Source organism: Mesoplodon bidens (assembly GCF_964165515.1).
Source record: "Mesoplodon bidens genome assembly, chromosome: 5".
Lineage (NCBI taxonomy): Eukaryota > Metazoa > Chordata > Mammalia > Artiodactyla > Ziphiidae > Mesoplodon > Mesoplodon bidens.
Genome location: NC_138161.1, coordinates 60,268,151 through 60,294,835, shown reverse-complemented (window position 1 = coordinate 60,294,835; position 26,685 = coordinate 60,268,151). Strand labels below are relative to the sequence as shown.

The 26,685-nt window shown below is 38.2% G+C and overlaps 1 protein-coding gene across 2 annotated transcripts in view; it reads left to right on the top strand.

Moving 5' to 3' along the window:
* CFAP44 (cilia and flagella associated protein 44) overlaps positions 1 to 26,685 on the top strand; it is a 134,117-nt gene that overhangs the window by 83,086 nt on the left and 24,346 nt on the right. For both annotated transcript variants that reach the window (XM_081235768.1, XM_081235767.1), the window contains 4 exons: positions 7,186 to 7,363; positions 16,544 to 17,044; positions 23,355 to 23,558; positions 24,766 to 24,961. In XM_081235768.1, the coding sequence (XP_081091894.1) occupies positions 7,186 to 7,363; positions 16,544 to 17,044; positions 23,355 to 23,558; positions 24,766 to 24,961 (1,079 nt within the window). The remainder of the gene's footprint in view (positions 1 to 7,185; positions 7,364 to 16,543; positions 17,045 to 23,354; positions 23,559 to 24,765; positions 24,962 to 26,685) is intronic.

Below are 26,685 nucleotides of genomic sequence, written 5' to 3'. Positions count from 1 at the left end.
GGTTTATCACAAGATTTTTTTATAGATTTCTTTTTTTTAATTAATTAATTTATTTATGTGTTTTGGCTGTTTTGGGTCTTCGTTTCTGTGCGAGGGCTTTCTCTACTTGCGGCAAGCAGGGGCCACTCTTCATTGTGGTGCACAGGCCTCTCACTATCACAGCCTCTCTTGTTGCAGAGCACAGGCTCCAGACGCACAGGCTCAGTAGTTGTGGCTCACGGGCCTAGTTGCTCTGCGGCATGTGGGATCTTCCCAGACCAGGGCTCGAACCTGTGACCCCTGCATTGGCAGGTGGATTCTCAACCACTGAACCACCAGGGAAGCCTCTATCACAAGATATTGAATATAGTTCCCTGTGCTATAAAGTAGGACCTTGTTGTTTATCCATTCTATATAAAATAGTTTGCATCTGCTAACCCCAAACTCCCTATCCATCCCTCCCCCATGCCCCCTCCCTTTTGACAACCACAAGTCTGTTCTCTATGTCTGTGAGTATGTTTCTGTTTCATAGATAGGTTCATTTGTGTCATATTCTAGATTCCACTTCTAAGGGATACCTTATGGTATTTGTCTTTCTCTTTCTGACTTAACTTCACTTAGTATGATAATCTCTAAGTCCACCCATGTTGCTGCGAATGGCATTACTTCATTCTTTTTATGGCTGAGTAGTATTTCATTGTGTATGTGTACCACATCGTCTTTACCTATTAATCTGTCAATGGACATTTAGGTTGTTTCCATGTCTTGGCTATTGTGAATAGTGCTGCTATGAACATAGAGGTGCATGTATCTTTTTGAATTATATTTTGTCCAAATATATGTCCAGGAGTGGGATTGACAGATCATATGACATGAGTTTCTGTTTTCTTTAGCTCCAAGTTCTGAGATATACAAGGCAAAAATAAAACCCGGAGAACTTGCCATCATATACTTCCTTGGGTCCCAAGGTTTTTTGTGGCCTACCTCCTTTTCACCTTTCAGAATCTTCTTATATTTGTTTTATATATAATGTCCAGGGTTTTTATTTTCTGCTTGCTGGAAAAAGTAGCAAAATGTGGGTCTATTCCATCTTCCTGGAAGTGGAACTCCTCTCAATTGATTTTTCTCATATTTATCTTTAATCTAATGATGTTGCTAAGCTTACTTGGTGTAGTAGCTTTTTTTCAGATTCTTTACAGTAGTTTACAGTAGTACAGTCATCTGGTCTCATGGGAGATGAGCCTTATCTTTCAGCCTGGCCTGAGATCTTCATTGTCTCTTAGACCTTTGTGATTATCCAAGGCATATTCTTTGTTCTTAATGGCCCCCAGTGGCTGAGAGTATGCCAAGATCCATCTCAATATGTGTATTTTTTCATTAGCCAACGTGTGGGAATCATTCAGCTAGTTTCTGAACTTCTTTCAGAGGTAATTATACTGTGAATAGCTGTAGATTTGGTGCATCTGTAGGAGATGGTGAGTTCAGGAGCCTCATATGTCACCACCTTGGACCAGAATCCTAAACCTGGTGTTGCCTTAGGAGAAGCTACTGAATTCTGCTTCTATGAGCTTTACTTTAGACAGTAGTTACTCAATCATTTTTGAGCTGCTCCACCAAGCTCAGGCATCAGTGGAAATTTAATCTGTGGAGATTTCAAAAGCTTACTAGCTCTTTTTACTCTCTGGCTCACTCTGTCTTGCTCTCTCTGCTTCCATCTCCCTTTCTCTCTGTCACACACACATACCCTTCTTTGCATCAGTATCCCTGATGAACATAGATGCAAAAATCCTCAACAAATTTAGTAAACTGAATTCAACAACATATTAAAGGGATAATATACCATGATCAAGTGGTATTTATTCTAGGGATGCAAGGATGATTGAACATCCACAAATCAGTGTGACATATCACATTAACAAAAGATAAAAATCATATCATTTCAATAGCTGCAGAAAAAGCATTGACCAAGTTCAACGTCCATTCATAATAAAAACTCACAGCACACTGGATATAGCAGGAACATAACTCAACATTATAAAGGCCATATATGACAAACCCACAGCTAACATTATACTCAATGGTGAAGAGCTGAAAGCTTTCCCTCTAAGGTCAGGAACAAGACAAGGATACTCACTATTGTTACTTCTATTCAACATAAGAATGAACGTTCTAGCCAGAGTAGTTAGGCAAGAAAAGAAATAAAAGGCATCCAAAGGAAGAAGTAAAGCCATCTCTGTTTGCAGATGTCATATTATATAAAGAAAATCTTAAAGACTCCACCAAAATACCATTAGAACTAATAAACAAATTCAATAAAGTTGCAGGATACAAAATCAATACACAAAAATCAGTTGTGTTCCTATACACCAATTATGAACTATCAGAAAGAGAAATTAAGAAAGAAATCAAATTTACAACCGCATCAAAAAGAATAAAATACTAAGAAATAAATTTAACCAAGGAGGTAAAATATCTGTACACCAAAGAGTATAAGAACAGTGAGATAGAAATTAAAGAAAACACAAATAAATGGAAAGATATTCTGTGCTTATGGATTAGAAGACATAGTATTGTTAAAATATCCATAGTATCTAAAGCAATCTACAGATTCAGTGCAACCCCTATCAAAATGCCAATAGCATTTTCCATAGAAATGGAAAAAAATACTAAATATTGTACAGAACCAAAGACCCCAAGAAACCAAAGCAATCTTGAGAAAGAAGATCAAAGCTGGAGGTATCACACTCCCTGATTTCAAAACTATATTACAAAGCTGTAGCAATCAAAACAGTATGATGCTGGCATAAGAAGAGATATATAGGCTAATAAAATAGAATAGAGAGCTCAGAAATAAACCCATGTGTATATGGTCAATTTAAGACAAAGGAGCCAAGAATATGCAATGAGGAAAGAGAGTCTCTTCAATAAATGGGGCTGGGAAAACTGGACCATTATCTCACACCATACAAAAAAAGAAACTTAAAATGGATTAAAGACTTGAATGTAAGACCTGAAACCATAAAACTCCAGGAAAAAAATAGGTGGTAAGCTCCATGACATCAGCCTTGCAATGATTTGTTTTGGATTTAACATCAAAAACAAAGGCAATAAAAACAAAAAATAAATAACTGTACTACATTAAATAAAAAGCTTCTGTACATCAAAGGAAACCATCAACAAAATGAAAAGGCAACTCATGGAATGGGAGAAAATATTTGCAATCATATATCTGATAAGGAGTTAATATCCAAAATGTATAAAGAACTCATACAACTCAATAACAAATAAAATAAAAATGGACAGAGGAACTAAATAGACATTTTTCCAAAGAAGGCATACAGATGGCCAACAGGTATGTGAAAGTGTTCAGCATCACTAATCATCAGGGAAATGCGAATCAAACCCACAATGAAATACCATTTCACACCTGTTAGAATGTCTGTCATCAAAAGGACAAGAGATAACAACTGTTGGTGAGGGTGTGGAGAAAAGAGAATCCTTGTGTACTGTTGGTGGGAACATAAGTTGGTGTAGCCATTATGGAAAACAGTGTGGGGATTCCTCAAAAAATTAAAAATAGAACTACCATATAATCCAGCAATTCCACTCCTATTAAAAATAGAACTACCATATAATCCAGCAATTCCACTCCTGAGATAATGAGAAATCATTATCTCAGAGATATCTGTACCCCCATATTCATTGTATTTGTAATAGCCAAGACAGGAAAACAACCTAAATCTCCACTGATGGATGAATGGATTAAAAAAAGTTGTGGCACATATATACTGTACAACAGAATATTATTCAGCTATAAAAAAAGAAAGCGGCCCTGCCATTTGTGACAACACAAATGGACCTTGAGGGCATTATACTAAGTGAAACAAGTTTGACAGAGAAAGATAAATACTATATGATCTCACTTGTATGTGGAATCTAAAAAAATCTGACCTTATTGAAACAGCAGATTGGTGGTTGCTAGAGGCAAGGGGTGTTGGGGGGGATGGGAGAAATGGGTAAAAGTGGTCAAAAATACAAACTTGCAGTTATAAGATAAATAAGTTCTAGGAATGTAACTTACCACGTGGTGACTATTAACAATACTGTTGTGTATTTGAGCTGAGAGAGTCAATCTTAATAATTCTAAGTATAAGGAAAAAATTATAACAGTGTGTGGTGATAGATGTTAACTAAATTTATTGTGGTAAATGTTTTGCTATATACACATATCAAATCATTATGTTGTATACCTTAAACTAATACAATATTGTATGTCAATTATATCTCAATGAAACAGTAAAATAAAATAGACTTGATATTTTCAAAAAGTATTTTGCTGGATTTGATTTGCTAGTAATTTGTTAAGGACTTTTGTATCTTATTAATGAAGAATACTGTTCTCTAGTTTTATTTTTATGCAATGTCTTCTCTGGGTTGTTATCAGGATAACTGTGGTTTCATAAAAAGAGTTGAAGTTTTTCTTTTCTATTTTCTGAAAGACTTTGTTTAGGCTTGGTATTATTTCTTCCTTAAATATTTGATAAGACTTATCAGTAAAGGGGACCTTTACTGGACCTGGAGTATTCTTTGAAGGAAGGTTGTAAATTATAAACTCAAAATTTAAATTATTACAGTGCTGTTCAGATCTTCCATTTCTTCTTGGGTCAGTTTTGGTAATTTGTGTCTTTCAAGGAATTTGTGCATTTCATCAGATTTATTGGCATAATATAGTTCAAATAATACTATTCCCTTATTATTATTTTAATTTCTGTAGTATCTGTTGTTTTCCTCTTTTATTTTTGACATAGTTAATTTGTATCTTCTCTCTTTCTTGATCATTCCAGCAAGAGGTTTATCAATTTTATTAATTTTTTTAAGCAACTAGCTTTTGGTTATAGATTAAAAAAATATTGTTTGTCTGATTTCTATGTCACTGATTTCTGTTCTATATCATTTCTTTCATTCTAGTTTGATTGGGTTTAATTAACTCTTTTCTTTCTTGTTGAGGTTTAAGTTTAAGGTGTAAACTTTGATTTTATACTTTTCTTCTAATGTAAGTATTTAAAGTAAAAATTTCCCTCTAAGCCCTGAGCTGCATTCCACTAGTTTTGATATATTTTCATTATTATTCAGTCCAAAATATTTTCTAGTATCCTTTGTGATTTCTTCCTTGACTTGTGGTTTATTTTAAAATGTGCTATTTAGTTTCCAAATATTTTGAGGTTTTAAAAAATATCTTTCTGTTTGATTTCTAATTTAATTTTTTGTGGTCTGTGTGAAAATAGTCTGTGTGATTAAAATTCATTTAAATTTATTGGAAATTGTATAGGCCTGCATATAGTCTCTTAGTTAAAGTTCAATGTGTGCTTGAAAAAGAGTGTGTATTCTTGTATTCTTGGGTGTACTGTTCCATACGTGTCAATGAGGACAAGGTGATTGATAATATTGTCTAAATCTTCTGTTTCTCCTACTTTGAAGGCATGACTCTTTTGGGGTTTCTACTGAATGTCTTCTACATTTAACAAGGTCTCTTTAGCTGGTGGGATCATAAGCAAGTCCCAGCCATGTGTAAACTATGAGAATTAGTTGTCTTACAGCTTCCCAGTATTTGACTTTCCCCAGATGTTCTTTGTTCACCTTCATGGTGTTTCACATTACAAGTGTACAAATTAATACTCAGCCAAAAACTCAAGAGAGCCCTATATAGATTTCTTTGTGTAGCTCTGATAGTCTTTTCCACAAAATTCTAGCCATTCTGGCCTCTGTGAAATCTGATTTCTGGGATTCCAACCCTACTCCATAGTATGGTAATTTCCTCCATGCAGAAACTAGGAGACAGTAAGGATTACTTATTTTGTTTCACTTTTCTCAGGAATTACAGTCCTGTGCTGCTTATCATTCAATGTCTGAACATAGTTGTTTTATATATTTTTGTTCAGTTCTAGTTATTTGTAGCATGAGGATAATTATGGGCTGTGTTTCTCTCACATGGCAAGAGCAGAAGTATTTTGTTTCTTCCTTTCCTTCCTTTCCTTTTATTAAAAATATTAATCTTTCCTTTTAGTGCTCTGTTATACACAAATGAACAATTATCAGTTAATACATTAGATGGCATGTGTTTCCTCTGCTATACGTATGTTTGCTTTCCCCTAAAGGGCTGACTGAAGCTATATGCTCATGTTGACTGACAGGCTTCACTTTAAAGAATTAGGTAGGTTAGGCTCTCCCAAAGAAGATCCCCTCCAGTGGGGTGCCAACCCATACATAGCTACCTTAGTATTTCCCAAGCAGAGAGGTCAGTTTCTGTAGAGATTAGTTCTTCAGTTTTAGTTTATGTATAAGGTTGCTACTGCCTTGTATGTGTGTAGATGGGAAAGCTGGGAGGGCTCAACTGGTTCAGGCATTCCTTTTCAATCCTCTAATTAATTTTACCAAATAGTGTCTAACATTCCATTCCCTGCTCCATACCTGCTCCATCTTTGCTTGGACCCTCCTAGGAACTCTATCAAGAAGACCCAATCCAATTCTTTTTATAGCCTTCTCCTGGGGGTATCTGGGACTAGAGTTTTCATTGGTCTGGTTTATCCGTTAATACAATTTCATCTTCTTTCTGTCTTCTAGAAATGTATCTCTATCACTAGTTTGCTCATGGTTTTCTATCCCATTCTCAACTTTCCTAGTGATTTACTTCCTTTGACACCCCACAGTGCCATTTCCATGGAATGTGGGAAAAGAGAGGGAGATAAATACATATATACTCGTGCTATCATTTTGAATCACATGCCTTTTTTTGAAAATGTTATGACAAACTTTATGACAGTCGCTTATGTTTTTTAAAAACTTTAACATTTTAGTGATTAAAAAACAACAACAACAACAAACCTGTATCCAAAGTGTAATTTCTCTTGAGGGGATAAATAACAATGTTGATCTAAATTACTTTGAAGTTAACCAAAGCCTAAGAATGATTCAGATTATTTCAGCACCATCTAGTTGTTTATTTTTTATTTATTACTTATTATTTTGCTTGAGGTGCTTTAAAAATAGCCATTAACATAAAAAAAATCTTGGGCTCTATAGGAAAAGGCAGCACCACAGACTCAGAATTATGCTTTTGCTTCATGATTAAATTTGATTATATGCCTAAAGTAGACAAATCAGAGTTTATTGTCACGTTTATGGCTGAGTTTTCTGTTTTTCTGATAGGTACAAGAGTAAACCTGATGATGACTATGAAGATCCCAAAGATGTTCAAGCCATCAAAGAGGCCCAATTGTATATGGGAGACTTCAATTTGAAGACAGCCCCAGACTATAAGATACCTGAACACATGAGAATAAATGCTGCCAAGAAGGAAGAGGAACTGGGATACCTCAACTCTATGGTACTTACCCATAGCTTTCATGACAATGAGGCACACACCCTGGATTTTCTTGGGGTTTTTTTGTTTGTTTTTTTTGTTTTATTAGTTTCTGCTTTATAACAAAGTGAATCAGTCATATATATACATCTGTTCCCCCATCCCTTCCCTCTTGCGTCTCCCTCCCTCCCACCCTCCCTATCCCACCCCTCCAGGCAGTCACAAAGCACCGAGCTGATCTCCCTGTGCTAAGCGGCTGCTTCCCACTATCTATCTACCTTACGTTTGGTACTGTATATATGTCCATGCCTCTCTTTCGCTTTCTCACAGCTTACCCTTCCCCCTCCCCATATCCTCAAGTCCATTCTCAAGTAGGTCTGTGTCTTTATTCCCGTTTTACCCCTAGGTTCTTCATGACATTTCTTTTTTCTTAAATTCCATATATATGTGTTAGCATACGGTATTTGTCTTTCTCTTTCTGACTGACTTCACTCTGTATGACAGACTCTAGGTCTATCCACCTCATTACAAATAGCTCAGTTTCGTTTCTTTTTATGGCTGAGTAATATTCCATTGTACATATGTGCCACATCTTCTTTATCCATTCATCCGATGATGGACACTTAGGTTGTTTCTATCTCCGGGCTATTGTGAATAGAGCTGCAATGAACATTTTGGTACATGTCTCTTTTTGAATTATGGTTTTCTCAGGGTATATGCCCAGTAGTGGGATTGCTGGGTCATATGGTAGTTCTATATGTAGTTTTTTAAGGAACCTCCATACTGTTCTCCATAGTGGCTGTACCAATTCACATTCCCACCAGCAGTGCAAGAGTGTTCCCTTTTCTCCACACCCTCTCCAGCATTTATTGTTTCTAGATTTCTTGATGATGGCCATTCTGACTGGTGTGAGATGATATCTCATTGTAGTTTTGATTTGCATTTCTCTAATGATTAATGATGTTGAGCATTATTTCATGTGTTTGTTGGCAGTCTGTATATCTTCTTTGGAGAAATGCCTATTTAAGTCTTCTGCCCATTTTTGGATTGGGTTGTTTGTTTTTTTGCTATTGAGCTGCATGAGCTGCTTATAAATTTTGGAGATTAATCCTTTGTCAGTTGCTTCATTTGCAAATATTTTCTCCCATTCTGAGGGTTGTCTTTTGGTCTTGTTTATGGTTTCCTTTGCTGTGCAAAAGGAATCATGAAGTTTCATTAGGTCCCATTTGTTTATCTTTGTTTTTATTTCCATTTCTCTAGGAGGTGGGTCCAAAAGGATCTTGCTGTGATTTATGTCATACAGTGTTCTGCCTATGTTTTCCTCTAAGAGTTTGATAGTTTCTGGCTTTACATTTAGGTCTTTAATCCATTTTGAGCTTATTTTTGTGTATGGTGTTAGGGAATGATCTAATCTCATACTTTTACATGTCCCTGTCCAGTTTTCCCAGCACCACTTATTGAAGAGGCTATCCTTTCTCCAGTGTACATTCCTGCCTCCTTTATCAAAGATAAGTTGACCATATGTGCGTGAGTTTATCTCTGGGCTTTCTATCCTGTTCCATTGATCTATCTTTCTGTTTTTGTGCCAGTACCACACTGTCTTGATTACCGTAGCTTTGTAGTATAGTCTGAAGTCAGGGAGCCTGATTCCTCCAGCTCCGTTTTTCATTCTCAAGATTGCTTTGGCTATTCGGGGTCTTTTGTTTTTCCAAACAAATTTTGAAATTTTTTGTTCTAGTTCTGTGAAAAATGCCAGTGGTAGTTTGATAGGGATTGCATTGAATCTGTAGATTGCTTTGGGTAGTAGAGTCATTTTCACAATATTGATTCTTCCAATCCAGGAGCATGGTATATCTCTCCATCTATTTGTATCATCTTTAATTTCTTTTATCAGTGTCTTATAATTTTCTGCATACAGGTCTTTTGTCTCCTTAGGTAGGTTTATTCCTAGGTATTTTATTCTTTTTGTTGCAATGGTAAATGGGAGTGTTTTCTTGATTTCATTTTCAGATTTTTCATCATTAGTGTACAGGAATGCCAGAGATTTCTGTGCATTAATTTTGTATCCTGCTACTTTACCATATTCATTGATTAGCTCTAGTAGTTTTCTGGTAGCATCTTTAGGATTCTGTATGCATAGTATCATGTCATCTGCAAACAGTGACAGCTTTACTTCTTCTTTTCCAATTTGGATTCCTTTTATTTCCTTTTCTTCTCTGATTGCTGTGGCTAAAACTTCCAAAGCTAAGTTGAATAAGAGTGGTGAGAGTGGGCAGCCTTGTCTTGTTCCTGATCTTAGTGGAAATGGTTTCAGTTTTTCACCATTGAGGACGATGTTGGCTGTGGGTTTGTCATATATGGCCTTTATTATGTTGAGGAAAGTTCCCTCTATGCCTCCTGTCTTCAGGGTTTTTATCATAAATGGGTGTTGAATTTTGTTGAAAGCTTTCTCTGCATCTATTGAGATGATCATATGGTTTTTCTTCTTCAATTTGTTAATATGGTGTATCACATTGATTGATTTGTGTATATTGAAGAATCCTTGCATTCCTGGAATAAACCCCACTTGATCATGGTGTATGATCCTTTTAATGTGCTGTTGGATTCTGTTTGCTAGTATTTTGTTGAGGATTTTTGCATCTTTGTTCATCAGTGATATTGGCCTGTAGTTTTCTTTCTTTGTCATATCCTTGCCTGGTTTTTGTATCAAGGTGATGGTGGCCTCGTAGAATGAGTTTGGGAGTGTTGTCCCTCTGCTATATTTTGGAAGAGTTTGAGAAGGATAGGTGTTCGCTCTTCTCTAAATGTTTGATAGAATTCGGCTGTGAAGCCATCTGGTCCTGAGCTTTTGTTTGTTGGAAGATTTTAAATCACAGTTTCAATTTCAGTGCTTGTGATTGGTCTATTCATATTTTCTATTTCTTCCTGAGTCAGTCTTGGCAGGTTGTGCATTTCTAAGAATTTGTCCATTTCTTCCAGGTTGTCCATTTTATTGGCATAGAGTTGCTTGTAGTAATCTCTCATGATCTTTTGTATTTCTGCAGTGTCAGTTGTTACTTCTCCTTTTTCATTTCTAATTCTATTGATTTGAGTCTTCTCCCTTTTTTTCTTGATGAGTCTGGCTAATGGTTTATCACTATTGTTTATCTTCTCAAAGAACCAGCTTTTAGTTTTATTGATCTTTGCTATCGTTTCCTTCATTTCTTTTTCATCTTTTTCTGATCTGATCTTTATGATTTCTTTCCTTCTGCTAACTTTGGGGGTTTTTTGTTCTTCTTTCTCTAATTGCTTTAGGTGCAGGGTCAGGTTGTTTACTCGAGATGTTTCCTGTTTCTTAAGGTGGGATTGTTTGCTATAAACTTCCCCCTTAGAACTGCTTTTGCTGCGTCCCATATGTTTTGGGTCGTCGTGTCTCCATTGTCATTTGTTTCTAGGTATTTTTTAATTTCCTCTTTGATTTCTTCAGTGATCGCTTCGTTATTGAGTAGTGTATTGTTTAGCCTCCATGTGTTTGTATTTTTTACAGATCTTTTCCTGTAATTGATGTCTAGTCTCATAGCATTGTGGTCGGAAAAGATACTGGATACAATTTCAATTTTCTTAAATTTACCAAGGCTTGATTTGTGACCCAAGATATGATCTATCCTGGAGAATGTTCCATGAGCACTTGAGAAAAATGTGTATTCTGTTGTTTTTGGATGGAATGTCCTTTAAATATCAATTAAGTCCATCTTGTTTAATGTATCATTTAAAGCTTGTGTTTCCTTATTTATTTTCATTTTGGATGATCTGTCCATTGGTGAAAGTGGGGTGTTAAAGTCCCCTACTATGATTGTGTTACTGTCGATTTCCCCTTTTATGGCTGTTAGTATTTGCCTTATGTATTGAGGTGCTCCTATGTTGGGTGCATAAATATTTACAATTGTTATATCTTCTTCTTGGATTGATCCCTTGATCATTATGTAGTGTCCTTCTTTGTCTCTTCTAGTAGTCTTTATTTTAAAGTCTATTTTGTCTGATATGAGAATTGCTACTCCAGCTTTCTTTTGGTTTCCATTTGCATGGAATATCTTTTTCCATCCCCTTACTTTCAATCTGTATGTGTCTCTAGGTCTGCAGTGGGTCTCTTGTAGACAGCATATATATGGGTCTTGTTTTTGTATCCATTCAGCCAATCTGTGTCTTTTGGTGGGAGCATTTAGTCCATTTACATTTAAGGTAATTATTGATATGTATGTTCCTATTCCCATTTCCTTGATTGTTTGGGGTTCATTATTGTAGGTATTTTCCTTCTGTTGTGTTTCTTGCCTAGAGAAGTTCCTTTAGCATTTGTTGTAAAGCTGGTTTGGTGGTGCTGAACTCTCTCAGCTTTTGCTTGTCTGTAAACGTTTTAATTTCTCCATCAAATCTGAATGAGATCCTTGCTGGGTAGAGTAATCTTGGTTGCAGGTTTTTCTCCTTCATCACTTTAATTATGTCCTGCCACTCCCTTCTGGCTTGTAGAGTTTCTGCTGAGAGATCAGCTGTTATCCTGATGGGGATTCCCTTGTGTGTTATTTGTTGTTTTTCCCTTGCTGCTTTTAGTATGATTTCTTTGTGTTTAATTTTTGACAGTTTGATTAATATGTGTCTTGGCGTATTTCTCCTTGGATTTATTCTGTATGGGACTCTCTGTGCCTCCTGGACTTGATTAACTATTTCCTTTCCTATATTAGGGAAGTTTTCAACTATAATCTCTTCAAATATTTTCTCAGTCCCTTTCTTTTTCTCTTCTTCTTCTGGAACCCCTATAATTCGAATGTTGGTGCGTTTAATGTTGTCCCAGAGGTCTCTGAGACTGTCCTCTGTTCTTTTCATTCTTTTTTCTTTATTTTGCTCTGCAGCAGTTATTTCCACTATTTTATCTTCCACCTCACTTATCCGTTCTTCTGCCTCAGTTATTCTGCTATTGATCCCATCTAGAGTATTTTTAATTTCATTTATTGTGTTTTTGATCGATGCTTGATTCATCTTTAGTTCTTCTATGTCCTTGTTAACTGTTTCTTGCATTTTGTCTATTCTATTTCCAAGATTTTGGATCTTGGAAATAGAATCTTGGATCATCTTTACTATCATTATTCTGAATTCTTTTTCAGGTAGACTGCCTATTTCCTCTTCATTTGTTAGGTCTGCTCCTTCCCCTGCTGTGTGTTTTTCTGTCTTCTCATTTTGCTTATCTTACTGTGTTTGGGGTCTCCTTTTTGCAGGCTGCAGGTTCGTAGTTCCCGTTGTTTTTGGTGTCTGTCCCCAGTGGCTAAGGTTGGTTCAGTGGGTTGTGTAGGCTTCCTGGTGGAGGGGACTAGTGCCTGTGTTCTGGTGGATGAGGCTGGATCTTGTCTTTCTGGTGGGCAGGTCCACGTCTGGTGGTGTGTTTTGGGGTGTCTGTGGACTTTTTATGATTTTAGGCAGCCTCTCTGCTAATGGGTGGCGTTGTGTTCCTGTCTTGCTAGTTGTTTGGCATAGGGTGTCCAGCACTGTAGTTTGCTGGTCGTTGAGTGAATCTGGGTGCTGGTGTTGAGATGGAGATCTCTGGAAGATTTTCGCCGTTGATATTATGTGGAGCTGGGAGGTCTCTTGTGGACCAGTGTCCTGAAGTTGGCTCTCCCACCTCAGAGGCACAGCACTGACTCCTGGCTCCTCAATTTGGGATGATTTGTTGTCTATTCATGTATTCCACAGATGCAGGGTACATCAAGTTGATCGTGGAGCTTTAATTCACTGCTTCTGAGGCTGCTGGGAGAGATTTCCCTTTCTCTTCTTTGTTCTCACAGCTCCCGGGTCTCAGCTTTGGATTTGGCCCCACCTCTCCATGTAGGTCGCCAGAGGGCGTCTGTTCTTCACTCAGACAGGACAGGGTTAAAGGAGCAGCCGCTTCCGGGACTCTGGCTCACTCAGGCCCGGGGGCAGGGAGGGGCACGGAGTGCGGGTGGAGCCTGCAGCGGCAGAGGCCAGAGTGACGTTGCACCAGCCCAAGGCACACCGTGCGTTCTCCCAGGGAAGCTGTCCCTGGATCCCGAGACCCCGGCAGTGACGGGCTTCACAGGCTCCCTGGAAGGGGGGCGTGGACAGTGACCTGCGCTCGCACACAGGCCTCGTGGTGGCGGCAGCAGCCCCAGCGTCCCACGCCCGTCTCTGGGGTCCACGCTTTCAGCCGCGGCTCGCACCCGTCTCTGGAGCCCCTTTAAGCAGCGCTCTTAATCCCCTCTCCTCGTGCACCAGGAAACAAAGAGGGAAGAAAAAGTCTCTTGCACCTTCGGCAGGTCCAAACTTTTTCCTGGACTCCCTCCCAGCTAGCTGTGGTGCATTAGCCCCTTCAGGCTGTGTTCACGCCGCCAACCCCAGTCCTCTCCCTGCACTCCGACTGAAGCCCGAGCCTCAGCTCCCAGCGCCGCCCGCCCCGGCGGGCGAGCCGACAAGCCTCTCGGGCTGGTGAGTGCCGGTTGGCACCGATCCTCTGTGCGGGAATCTCTCTGCTTTGCCCTACCTAGGTACGTGGGGAGTTTCTTGCCTTTTGGGAGGTCTGAGGTCTTCTGACAGCGTACAGTAGGTGTTCTGTAGGAGTTGTTCCACGTGTAGCTGTATTTCTGGTGTATCTGTGGGGAGGAAGGTGATCTCCACGTCTTACTCTTCAGCCATCTTCCCCGGAAGTCTGGATTTTCTTGTTTTAATTGAATTCTGCTGAAACCACCAATTTTGTTAGCTGGTCCATAAAGATATATAGTCGTATAAATTTAGAATTGGAAAAGGCCTTCATGATTATTTAGAATAATGCCCCTTTTTACAAATGAGGAAATTGAGTCCCAAAGATAAGAGATTTATTCATGACTATTTAGTTAACATGGCAGAACCAGCCTTCAAATTAATTACTTGGTTCAATACCAGTTTCATGAGTGAAGGCATTATATTTTATGAACTTTGAATCTCTGAAATTCAAACACATCCTTGTTGGCTATTGTTTTTGGCTGCTGTGGACCACCAAGACTTAGGAAAATAAACCACTGTATTTAGCCTTTGTTTGAAGGACTTTCAAACTTTTGTAGGTGACTCAATACTGAGCAATTAATATATTCCTGTTTGATTCTCCCTGCATTTCCCCAAACTGCTTCTAATCATCCTGATTTCTCATACCTGTTTTCATCCTAAAGTTTCCTCTCCCTGTTATAGTAATTCCTTGCTTTGAATTGACAAGTGACTTTTCACACTTAGAGGCTCAGAAGGCATCTGAGCTACCATTTTGAGGAGAATTTCGTACACGGCCACCTAGTATGGCTGTGCAGGTTGCCTATTTCAAGGCATCACATTGAAAAGAGTGCCAATCATACCACAGATACAGCATGTTTGAATATTTTATAATTTTCTGACAAATGGAAGTGCAAAGTGTCTTGAGGAAGGAGTGTCTTTTTCTATTTCAGCAAAGATGCTGTACATGCCAGCACTACAGAGATCCTGGTATGGCAATTCATAGCCACAAGTAAATTTTCATAGCTCATAACTATAACTTTCTGATCAAATGGACATTTTGAACATTTTACTTGTGACCGTTTGGATTGTTTTTCTAGCTGTTTGTCTAAGGCAATTCTTGTTTCAACTATCATGTTTCATCCATTGTCATAGAGAAATGTTCTTTTTATCACAATTTGGCAGTCATCCCACCTGAAATTTTATAGCCCAGGTAGAGGTGATGGACAGGTGTGATGTCTTGAATGGAACTGCATTGTACTGAAATCTATTTTATTAAAATGACAGCATTAAATAATGCAGAGCACACAATTCTACCAGTCAGAAGATCAGAGTTCCGTTCCAATCTCTGCCACTTAATAGTTATATGAGCTTGGCTAGTCATGTAACTCTCCCTAAGCCTCAGTTGTATTGTCTGTTTAAAAAAAAAAGGTATTACTACCAATGAACAACAGTAAAACAAGACATGTCTAGTCTTCTTCATAGGGTTAAAGTAATGGTGAAAGTCGATAAACAGTCATTCTTATCATGGTTAAGTTCAAAGTCACTGAAAAGTATCAAGCATTTTAGAAGTCGTGTATTATACATTCCCCCCCACTCCTCCTCCCCCACCTCTCCTGTCCGTGGCTAGTGTTTAGGTGTGTGGTATTTGGAAAATTAGAAAGAGAGGCTTGGTATGTAAATTGAGCTCCTAAAAGAGGTAGACCTTACAGCCACCAGGCTGGTTTGGGTTTGTTCTCCGCTTAATTCTCGGTCCTCCAGGTACTTCAGAAGTGGTCCCCCACTCACCCAAGGGCTGGATTTTGAGTTTAAACCCTAATGCTTTAAAGATTTTTTCTTAGGTATGTAAAACATCTCCTCTATCTTGTTACAGTAGATAGTAAATATACAGGTAAGTTTTGTAAGACGAGTTGAAGAAATGTCTTTCGATCTTTTATTTTTCTTAACCTGTATATTTATGCAAAGTTACTCTTAACAGCCTTTGGGCCGTCTAGTTGCCTAACTGCACACCAGGAGCAGGGTTGCATGTGACTGGAGGCTCTGGTCAGGGCATTTAGGAAACACAGCCTGGGGAGAGAGCTGGCAGTGAGGGAGCAGTGGGCCTGTTTGGCACCTGTGACTGCAGGCAGGGGCATTGGTGGGCTCGGATGAGTGGAGAAGGAACCAAGGAAGAGTCCAGGAACCTCTTAGTGTGACGTGGTACTGGAATTCAGGATCGTGACCTTGCCTGCACATGAGTAACAGAAAGAATGTGGCCAAAATACAGAATGACAGCAGGCTAAAGTGGCCCGAGGTGGGCAACCCTAAGTGAGTCTAAGCCAATAGGATTTGAGTTTTCATCAGGGAAGGACGGTCTGTGTGCTCCTGACCAAAGAATGGCCTCCCCCTCCCTGGGATCTGGCTGAGTACAGGGCTCAGGAAGGACTTCCATTGAGTGGTGGAAGGAGGATGGGGGAACTCAGCCCTACAAGCCAGCTGGGGGACACCAGAGGTCACATCCAGACTGTCTTCCCATTATGGAGAGGTGAAATGGGGAAAAGCCTAAAAACTAGAGAAAATAACTTAGTAGTGAACAGGAATCATCAGATAAATTTTTATCTTGAATTTTTGCTAGGCATTCCAGTCAAGGGACAAAAGCAAATTGTATTTCAAGCTGCCCTTTGGGAGCAGGTTGTCATTTTGCTTTCTTCCTGTTCTTTTTATCAGGCCTATTCAAAGAAAATGCACATGAACAAGTGCATTGTCTCTCTTCGAGACCTTAAAGTGGCTGTCATCGAGGAAATACAGTGCCTGGTGCAAGAACTGAAGAACATTCAGTCGACTCTTCACGTATCCAAGCACATCCCCATTCCCCAAATCCCTCAGATACACCCAGAAGAAGTTCCAGAAAAGAGATTTCAGTATGATGAGGAAAGCCTCCTAGCTTTTAAGCAGCAGCAGATGAAAAATCAGGCTGAAACGGCCCCTCAAGTGGAAAAGGCAGCGTCTGCAGGCTCAGCTGGAAGCTTCCTCAGACTCTCTTCTGGAAAGGATGGGGATTTGACGACACGTGATTCATTGTCTAGATCATCAAAAGCATCAGTGTTCAATCTAGATATTCCAAAGTTCATGGAATTTGAAAGAACAGATCCAACTGAAGTGGAGCTGGAGATTATGAAAAGGGATGAGATTAAACACTTGTACATGCAACAGTATTTGATCAACAGGGTAAGAAATGAGACTGCTTATTTAAAGCTGAAAGAGAAGAGCAGGATAATTAAAATTAAATTATAATTTAATTAAAAATAATTAAAATTATTTTTAATTTCTCTACATTAATCTTCCCCAAACCCTGACCAGCCCACAACTCACTGATGCCTTGGCTTTCTCCCCATCCCTGGTCTTCTGAAAATTATTGTGCTCTGCCCAGAACTTTGGAGATTTTCAGCTTTTTTCTTTTTGGAAAGCTAAGAATTAAGGACAAATCCATGTTAATTGGTATCTAACTAAAGTCACGGTAAAGGAGAAGTGATGGAGCAGCCTTCAGATGATGGATGGAGCATAACTAAAAACCTTCCAGTGAAAATGGGGTACCCTCTGCTTTTCACCCCCTGCTCTTTCTCTAATGTGTGATTTGCCCCTTTAGTGAGAGTGTTCATGGTAATGACTAGCTTCAGAATTGTTCTGGAGCTGGAATGGCAAATATTTTTATTTGTAGGAAAATCAGGACCAGGCTGGGGCCAGTTGTGTGCAGGAGGTGTTCTGAATATGGAAGGAAAAGGTCCTTTCCTGGATGGAAGTTCCCTCCTGCCAGCCGTATAGAGTCCCCTTCCTCAGTGTGTCTGAAAGCAGCACCTATTACTCCCCAACCTTATTCTTCACCCATTATCTCTACTTCTTCCAGTGCTGTTTTCTCACTCTTCCTGTTTCTCCCCACTTACCACCCCACTTCTGAGTTTCATATCTGTGCTTTTTTCTTTGCTATTTCCTTCTGCCTACAATGACTTCTTCCAAAGTTGTCATCATTCAAAACTCAGCTCACTTCCAAACCCTCTCCAGAATCTTCTGCCCCCACTACATACTCTCCTTTCTTCTAAACTCCATTTGCACTTATAATCAGCACCTTAGGTTTTGTACTTATTTTTCTTGCTGTTTTATATGTGTTAGTTTTGTCTTACAAATTATACAATTTTTAATTGAAGTATAGTTGATGTACAATATTACATGTTACACATGTATAATATAGTGATTTACAATTTTTTTTTTTTTTTTTTTTTTTCTTTTTGTGGTATGCGGGCCTCTCACTGTTGTGGCCTCTCCCGTTGCGGAGCACAGGCTCCGGACGCGCAGGCCCAGCGGCCACGGCTCACGGGCCCAGCCGCTCCGCGGCATATGGGATCCTCCCAGACCGGGGCACGAACCCGTATCCCCTGCATCGGCAGGCGGACTCTCAACCACTGCGCCACCAGGGAGGCCCGTGATTTACAATTTTTAAAGGTTATACTCCATTTGTAATTATTATAAAATATGCTGTGTTGTACAATATATCATTGTAGCTTATTTTTTTAACATCTTTATTGGAGTATAATTGCTTTACAATGGTGTGTTAGTTCACTACAGCTCATTTTATACATAATAGTTTGTACCTGTTAATCCCCTACCCTTATATTGTTCCTCCCTCCTTCCCTCTCCCCACTGATAACCACTAGTTTGTTCTCTATATCTGTGAGTCTCTTTCTTTATTGTTATATTCACTAGTTTGTTTTATTTTTTTAGATTCCACATATAACTACTAACATATAATATTTGTCTTAACCTGGATGACTTATTTCACTACCCAAAATATCCCCCAGGTCCATCCATGTTGTTGCAAATGGCAAATTTTCATTCTTTTTTATGGCTGAGTAATATTCCATTGTATATATGTACCACATATTTTTCCATTCATCTGTTGATGGACACCTAGGTTGCTTCCATATCTTTGCAATATCTTGTAAATGATGCTGCTATGAACATTGGGGTGCACATATCTTTTTGAATTAGTGTTTTTGGTTTTTTTGGATATATACCCAGGAGTGGAATTGCTGGGTCATAAGGTAGTTCTATTTTTAGTTTTTTGAGAAACCTCCTTACTGTTTTCCACAGGGCTACACCAATTTACGTTCCCAACAACAGTGTGTGAGTGTTCCCTGTTCTCCACATTCTAGCCAAAATTTGTTATTTGTGTGTGTATGTGTGTGTGTGTGTTTTAATGATAGCCATTCTGGCAGGTGTGAGGTGATTATCTCATTGTGGTTTTGATTTGCATTTCCCTAATGATTGGCTATGTTGAGCATCTTTTCATGTTCCTTTTGGCCACCTGCGTTTCTTCTTTGGAAAAACGTCTATTCAGGTCTTCTGCCCATTTTTTAATCAGATTGTTTGTTTGTTTGTTTTTTGATGTTGAATTGTATGAGCTGTTTATATATATTGGATATTAACCCCTTGTCAGTCATATCATTTGCCGATATTTTCTCCCATTCAGTAGATTGTCTTTTCATTTTGTTGATGGTTCCCTTTGCTGTCTGAAAGCTTTTAAGTTTAATTAGGTCCCATTTGTTTATTTTTGCTTTTGTTTGCTTTAGGAGACAGATCCAAAAAAATATTGCTATGATTTATGTCAAAGAATGTTCTGCTTATGTTTTCCTCCAGGAATTTTATGGTTTCCCAGACTTACATTTAGGTCTTTAATCCATTTTTTTTTTTTTTTTTTTTTTTTTTGCGGTAGGCGGGCCTCTCACTGTTGTGGCCTCTCCCCCTGCAGAGCACAGGCTCCGGACGCGCAGGCCCAGCAGCCATGGCTCATGGGCCCAGCCGCTCCGCGGCATGTGGGATCCTCCCAGACCGGGGCACGAACCCGCGTCCCCTGCATCGGCAGGCGGACTCTCAACCACTGCGCCACCAGGGAAGCCCTAATCCATTTTGAGTTTATTTTTGTGTATGGTGTTAGAGGATGTTCTAAGTTTATTCTTTTACATATAGCTGTCCTGTTTTCTCAGAACCACTTATTGAAGGGTCTGTCTTTTCTCCATTGTATAGTTTTGCTTCCTATGTCATAGATTAATTGACCATAGGTGCATGAGTTTATTTCTGGGCTCTCTATTCTGTTTCACTGATTGATGTGTCTGGTTTTGTGCCAGTATCATACTGTTTTGATCATTGTAGCTTTGTAGTATGGTCTTGAAGTCAAGGAGCATAATTCCTCCAGCTCTGTTTTTCTTACTTGAGATTATTTTGGCTATTTGAGGTCTTTTGTGTTTTCACACAAAATTTTTTTTGTTCTAGTTCTGTGAAAAATGTTATTGGTATTTTGATAGGGATTGCATTGAATCTATAGATTGCCTTGGGTAGTATGGTAATTTTAACAATATTGCTTCTTCCAGTCCAAGAACACAGTATATCTTGCCATCTGTTTGTGTGATCTTCAATTTCTTTTATCAGTTTCTTATAGTTTTCTGAGTATAGGTCTTTTACCTCCCCAGGTAGATTTATTTCTAGGTATTTTATTCTCTTTGATGTGATGGTAAATGGGATTGTTTCCTTAATTTCTCTTTCTGCTAGTCCCTTGTTAGTGTATAGAAATGAAACAGATTTCTGTATATTAATTTTATATCCTGCAACTTTACTAAATTCATTGATGAGCTCTAGTATTTTTCTGGTGGTGTCTTTAGGATTTTCTATGTATCATGTCATCTGCAAACAAGGACAGTTTTGCTTCTTCTTTTCCAATTTAGATTCCTTTTATTTATTTTTCTTGTCTGATTGCTGTGGGTAGGACTTCCAATACTATGTTGAATAAAAGAGGCAATAGTGGGCATCCTTGTCCTCTTCCTGATCTTAGAGGAAATGCTTTTAGCTTTTCACCTTTAACACATTTTTAAGAGGCATATTATGGCCACAGGCATTAGTTTCTGCAAAAATCCCCCAGTCAGTAATGTGTTTGCTATGGGTTTGTCATACATGGCCTTTATTATGTTGAGGTATGTTCCCTCTATGCTCACTTTCTGGAGAGTTTTTATCGTAAATGGATGTTGAATTTTGTCAAAAGTTTTTCTGCATCTATTGAGATAATCATGTTTTTTATTTTTCAGTTTGTTAATGTGGTGTATCACATTGATTTGTGGATATTGAATTATCCTTGCATCCTTGGAATAAATCCCACTTGATCATACTGTATGATTATTTAATGTATTGTTAGAATCAGTTTGCTAATATTTTGTTAAGGACTTTTGCATGTATGTTCATCAGTGACATTGGCCTGTAATGTTCTTTTTTGTGTGATATCTTTGCCTGGTTTTGGTATCAGGGTGATACTGGACTCGTAGAATGAGTTTGGAAGTGTTCTTTCCTCTGCAATTTTTTGGAATAGTTTTAGAAGGATAGCTGTTAACACTTCTCTAAATGTTTGGTAGAATTCATCTGTGAAGCTCTCTGGTCCTGGACTTTTGTTAGTTGGGAGTTTTTAAAATCACTGATTCAATTTCAGTATTGGTAATTGGTCTGTTCATATTTTCTATTTCTTCCTGGTTTCGTTTTGGGAGATTGTACATTTCTAAGAATTTGTCCATTTCTTCTAGGTTTTCCATTTTGTTGTTATATAGCTGTTAGTAGTAGTCTCCTATGACCTTTTGTATTTCTGTGGTGTCAGTTTTAACTTCCCTTTCTCATTTCTGATTTTATTCGTTTGGGCCCTCTCCCTTTTTTTCTTGGTGAGTTTGGATAAAGGTTTATCCATTTTGTTTATCTTTTCAAAGAACCAGCTTTAGTTTCATTGATTTTTTTCTATTTTTTTTAGTCTATGTTTCATTAGATTATACAATTCTAGAATTCCCCTGAAGTGTCTAGGACAATGCCAGACATATAGTAGATATTCAGTAAAAAGTTTTGATTGATTTAATTTTATCTATTAATTTAACAAATGTTTATTGGACATTCTATGTGCAGAAACAGTGCTAGCTAGGTAGTAGGGATGAAACAATTGTCAAGTCATACATGTTCTCTATCCTATAAATCTTACAGGCTATGAGGGGTAGTGAGAATAAAACAAGCATAACCCTTACAACCTTGGACACCTATGTGGTATAGTTGCAGAATGGTGTTGCACTGAAGAAAACATAGTGCTTCCTCCAAAGAAATTTAAAAATAATTCAAATTTGTTGAACAAGGATTAAAGTGGAACCCACTTAGTCTACAGTCATACATTAGAAGTTTAATTTTTCTTCTCCTTGGTTTGTTGGGGTTTTTTGTTTTTGTTTTTTAGCTCTCTCAAATTCTCCAGCAGTTTCACAGACCCAAACCCACAGATATCTTCCTCTTTCTCAGCCCCAGGCTGAGCCCTCACTCATTATAGGCATTTGATAGTCGAGGCTCCCCATTCAAGTACAGCCTAATGAAAAACATGGAATGGTTTGTCTTTTTCCTGGTGTACTAGTTTCATTGGGAGAATCAGCCCTTTGGGCTCTCTGTTGATCTCTTCATCTCCTTTGGGATGGGGCAAGGGAGACACTGTGTCAAAATCAAAGTAAAACTGAGGATTTAAAATCATTTGAAATCGCAGTGGAATAAAGTCTAGACCAGGACATGAGATATTTGGGTTCTTTTATTTTATTTTATTTTTTATTTTTGTCTGTGTTGGGTCTTTGTTTCTGTATGAGGGCTTTCTCTAGTTGCGGCAGGCAGGGACCACTCTTCATTCACGGTGCGCGGGCCTCTCACTATCGTGGCCTCTCTTGTTGTGGAGCACAGGCTCCAGATGTGCAGGCTCAGTAGTTGTGGCTCACGGGCCTAGTTGCTCCGTGGCATGTGGGATCTTCCCAGACCAGAGCTCGAACCCGTGTCCTCTGCATTGGCAGGCAGATTCTCAACCACTGTGCCACCAGGGAAACCTGATATTTGGGTTCTTATCCAAGCTCTGTAACAAATTTGATCTCAGGGAAGTCACTTTTAGTCTCGATTTCTTCATCTGTAAATAAACCAAGAAGACTGAACAGGTTTCTTATGGCTCCACAATTATATTTATCTATTTAAAAATATTTACTGTTCTGTAGATTTGAAACTTTTCAAAATAAGAAGGTGAGGAAAATATTTTTTTAGTGCTTACTGTGTGAAGGGCAGTGTAGAGATACCATGGGGATAGAGTGGAGACAGACACAATACTACCCACAAAGAGCTCACAGTCTCTGATTTAAACCAGCAAGAAGGACATTCTTGATCAATGGCTTAATCAATGGTGAAGAAACAGCTCGAAGGACTGCAGTTACAGAATTCCTACCACTTAATAAACCAGTTCATCAATGGTATTAAATGTACATAAATTAAATTATGAGACTGTATACACACCCGTGTGCCCCACCCACCCACCCTTGTAATTCTCCATCCATAATAAGGGCATAATAAGAAAATGCTTTTACCCAAACAAATCAGTATTGTTGGATAGTTTTTAAAATGCACGTTCCTGTTTTAAACTTCTAACATACCCTCAAATGTTTTTCCACCTCAGATCAAAGAACTGATTGTCACTTTTGATGCAGAACTCCGTCTCCTGAGACATCAGAAACTGAAACTAGATACTCAGATGAAATTATCTGACCTGCACCATGTCACATTATTTCAAGAAATGCTTCTCCTGAAGAATTTTGAGAAACAGGAGAACATACTTCAAGAGCGTGTTAATTCATTAGACAAAGAGGAACAGGACATGCAAGTATGAATGGGCAGAAGAGTGCTAGCTGGCTACAGCCTTCGTTATGGAGGGGACTTGATTCTTCTTTTCTTTCTTCTTCTCAACTTAATTTCCCCCCTTGTTCTAGTCCACATCTCTTTCTTGTCTTCTCTTCCTCCTCCTTTTCCCCGTTATTCCTGTTTGCTCTCTGTTTTGGGTAGCCGTGCTCAGGGAGAAGTGAATCATACTTTTTAATGAATTTGATCTGATATTTTGTAAGGTAGGAAATAAATTTTTCAAAAGTGACCCTTGGGCTTCCCAGGTGCCGCAGTGGTTGAGAGTCCGCCTGCCAATGCAGGGGACACAGGTTCGTGCCCCGGTCCGGGAAGATCCCACGTGCCGCGGAGCAGCTGGGCCCGTGAGCTGTGGCCGCTGAGCCTGCGCGTCCGGAGCCTGTGCTCCGCAATGAGAGAGGCCACAACAGTGAGAGGCCTGCATACCGCAAAAAAAAAAAAATAATAAATAAATAAAAAGTGACCCTTATGTTTAGTTTACCTATGGATTTCAAAATTAAAAGTCTGCTTTTGTTGTCAGTAGCTATCATGTGAAGTTGAGTTTTGATTATATATTATCCTTATGAATGAACATACTTGGAAAAGAAGTTGGTAAATTTCTTAAATATTATAGCTAGTTTCAGAGTAATAAATAATTGAATAGCACAGGAAATTAAGTTTATTTGTTACATATATGTTAAATTTAAAGAGCTTAATTAGACCATCTATCTTTGTCTTAAAAGAAGAAGGATTGTATTAGATAATACATACTCAGTAGTGACGTCAGTTTTTAGGTATATCAGTTTCACTAAGAGCAGATGTGCCTTTTTGTTTTAGTTATCTTGTATTGATCTGAAAAAAACTTTTTTGAGACCATACATGGAAAAATACTAGCTGATATCCACATATCAGTAAAAATTTCAATTTACCTAATTTAATTTCTTGAGGAAGTTAAACGTTAAAGAATCGATCTTATCTGATTCTGAACTTAACTGATTTTGACAAAAGAATTATAAAATTTTAATCAAATAAATGAATGACTCTGCATTCAGAAACATCAGAAATATAAACTTCTATTAAGAAGCTTAAAAAATGTTTGTAGGCTGTAACCTTACATTGTAATGTACATTGTTCTCTGAACCTGGTTTATCAGAAATATTTTATTTATCATCTGTTCTTGTTTTTTGTTCGTTTAGTGGAAAATAAATGAAACTCTTAAAGAGATGGAAGAGAAAAAGAATGAAGTTGCCAAGGTCCAGGACCAAGAAACGGCACTCTATGCTGGTTTCCAAGCAGCCCTTGGAGAAAACAATAAATTTGCTAACTTTCTCATGAAAGTACTAAAGAAGAGGATTAAGCGGGTGAAGAAAAAGGAGGTTGAAGGAGTTGCTGGTTTGTATTTCTTTTTACGTATGATCCTATTTTTTTCTCATTAGCATGAAATAGAGAAATAACTAAGGGACATAGTACACCCTTTTATTTCACTATAACATAGACAGTGTAGAGGCACTATGGGGTTACAGATAAGAGGATATAAACCTTTAGGTCTCTAACCATCTGGATTGTGTGTGTGTGTGTGTGTGTGTGTGTGTGTCTGGTATAAGGTATCATAGGATAGTTTCATTTAACTAGCACATCTTTTCATATGTTTATTTGCCACCTGTATATCTTTGGTAAAATGTCTCTTCATGTCTTTGCCCATGTTTGAATAGGATTGTTTGCTTTGGTACTGTTGAGTTTTGAGAGTTCTTTACATATTACACCTACTAGTCCTTTGTCAGATATGTGGTTTGCAAATATTTTCTCCTGGTCTATAGCTTGTCTTTTCATTCCCTTAACAGAGTTTGCAGAGCAATGGTTTTGAATTTTGTCAATGTCCAATTTGTCCATTTTTCCCTTAAAATTTTTTTTCTTCTTTTAAATTGAAGTATAATTGATTTACAATGTGTTAATTTCTGCTGTACAGCAAAGTGACTCAGTTATACACATATATACACTTTTTTATATTCTTTTCCATTATGGTTTATCATAGCATACTGAATATCATTCCCTGTGCTATATAGCAAACTTGTTTATCCATTCCATATATAATAGCTTACATCTGCTAACCCCAATCTCCCACTCCATCTCGCCCCCAACCCCCCCCTTGGCAACTACAAGTCTGTTCTCTATGTCTGTGAGTCTGTTTCTGTTTCATAGGTAGGTTCATTTGTGTCATATTTTAGATTCCACATGTAAGTGATAGCATATGGTATTTGTCTTTCTCTTTCTGAGTTCACTTAGTATGATCATCTCTAGTTGCATCCATGTTGCTGCAGATGGCATTATTTCGTTCTTTTTTATGGCTGAGTAGTGTTCCGTTGTATATATGTACCACATCTCCTTATTCCATTCATCTGTTGATGGACATTTAGGTTGTTTCCATGTCTTGGCTATTGTGAATAGTGCTGCTATGAACATAGGAGTGCATGTATCTTTCTGGATTAGAGTTTTGTCTGAATATATGCCCAGGAGTGGGATTGCCGGATCATATGGTAATTCTATTTTTAGTTTTCTGAGGAACCTCCATACTATTCTCATAGTGGCTGTACCAACTTACATTCTCACCAAGAGTGTAGGAGAGTTCTCTTTTCTTCACACCTTCTCCAGCATTTGTTATTTATATAGTTTTAATGATGGCCATTCTGACTGGTATGAGATGATACCTCATTGTAGTTTTGATTTGCATTTCTTTAATAATTAGTGATGTTGGGCATCTCTTCATGTGCCTATTGGCCATTTGTATTTCTTCTTTGGAGAAATGTCTATTTAGGTTTTCTGACCATTTATTGATTGGGTTATTTTTTGTTGTTGAGTTGTATGAGCTTTTTGTATATCTTGAGTTTTTCCCTTTTTGGATCTTGTTATGGTGTCAAGTCTGAGAACTCTTTGCCTAGCCCTAGGTCCCAAAGATTTTCTCCTATTTCTTTCTAAAAGTTTTATCATTTTATGTTTTACATTTAAGTCTGTGATCCATTTGGAGTTAATTTTTTGTAAGATGTGAGACTTTGGTCAAGGTTTTTTTTTTCTCCTAGGAATCTCCAATTGTTCGAGCACCATTTGTTGAAAAGGCTGTC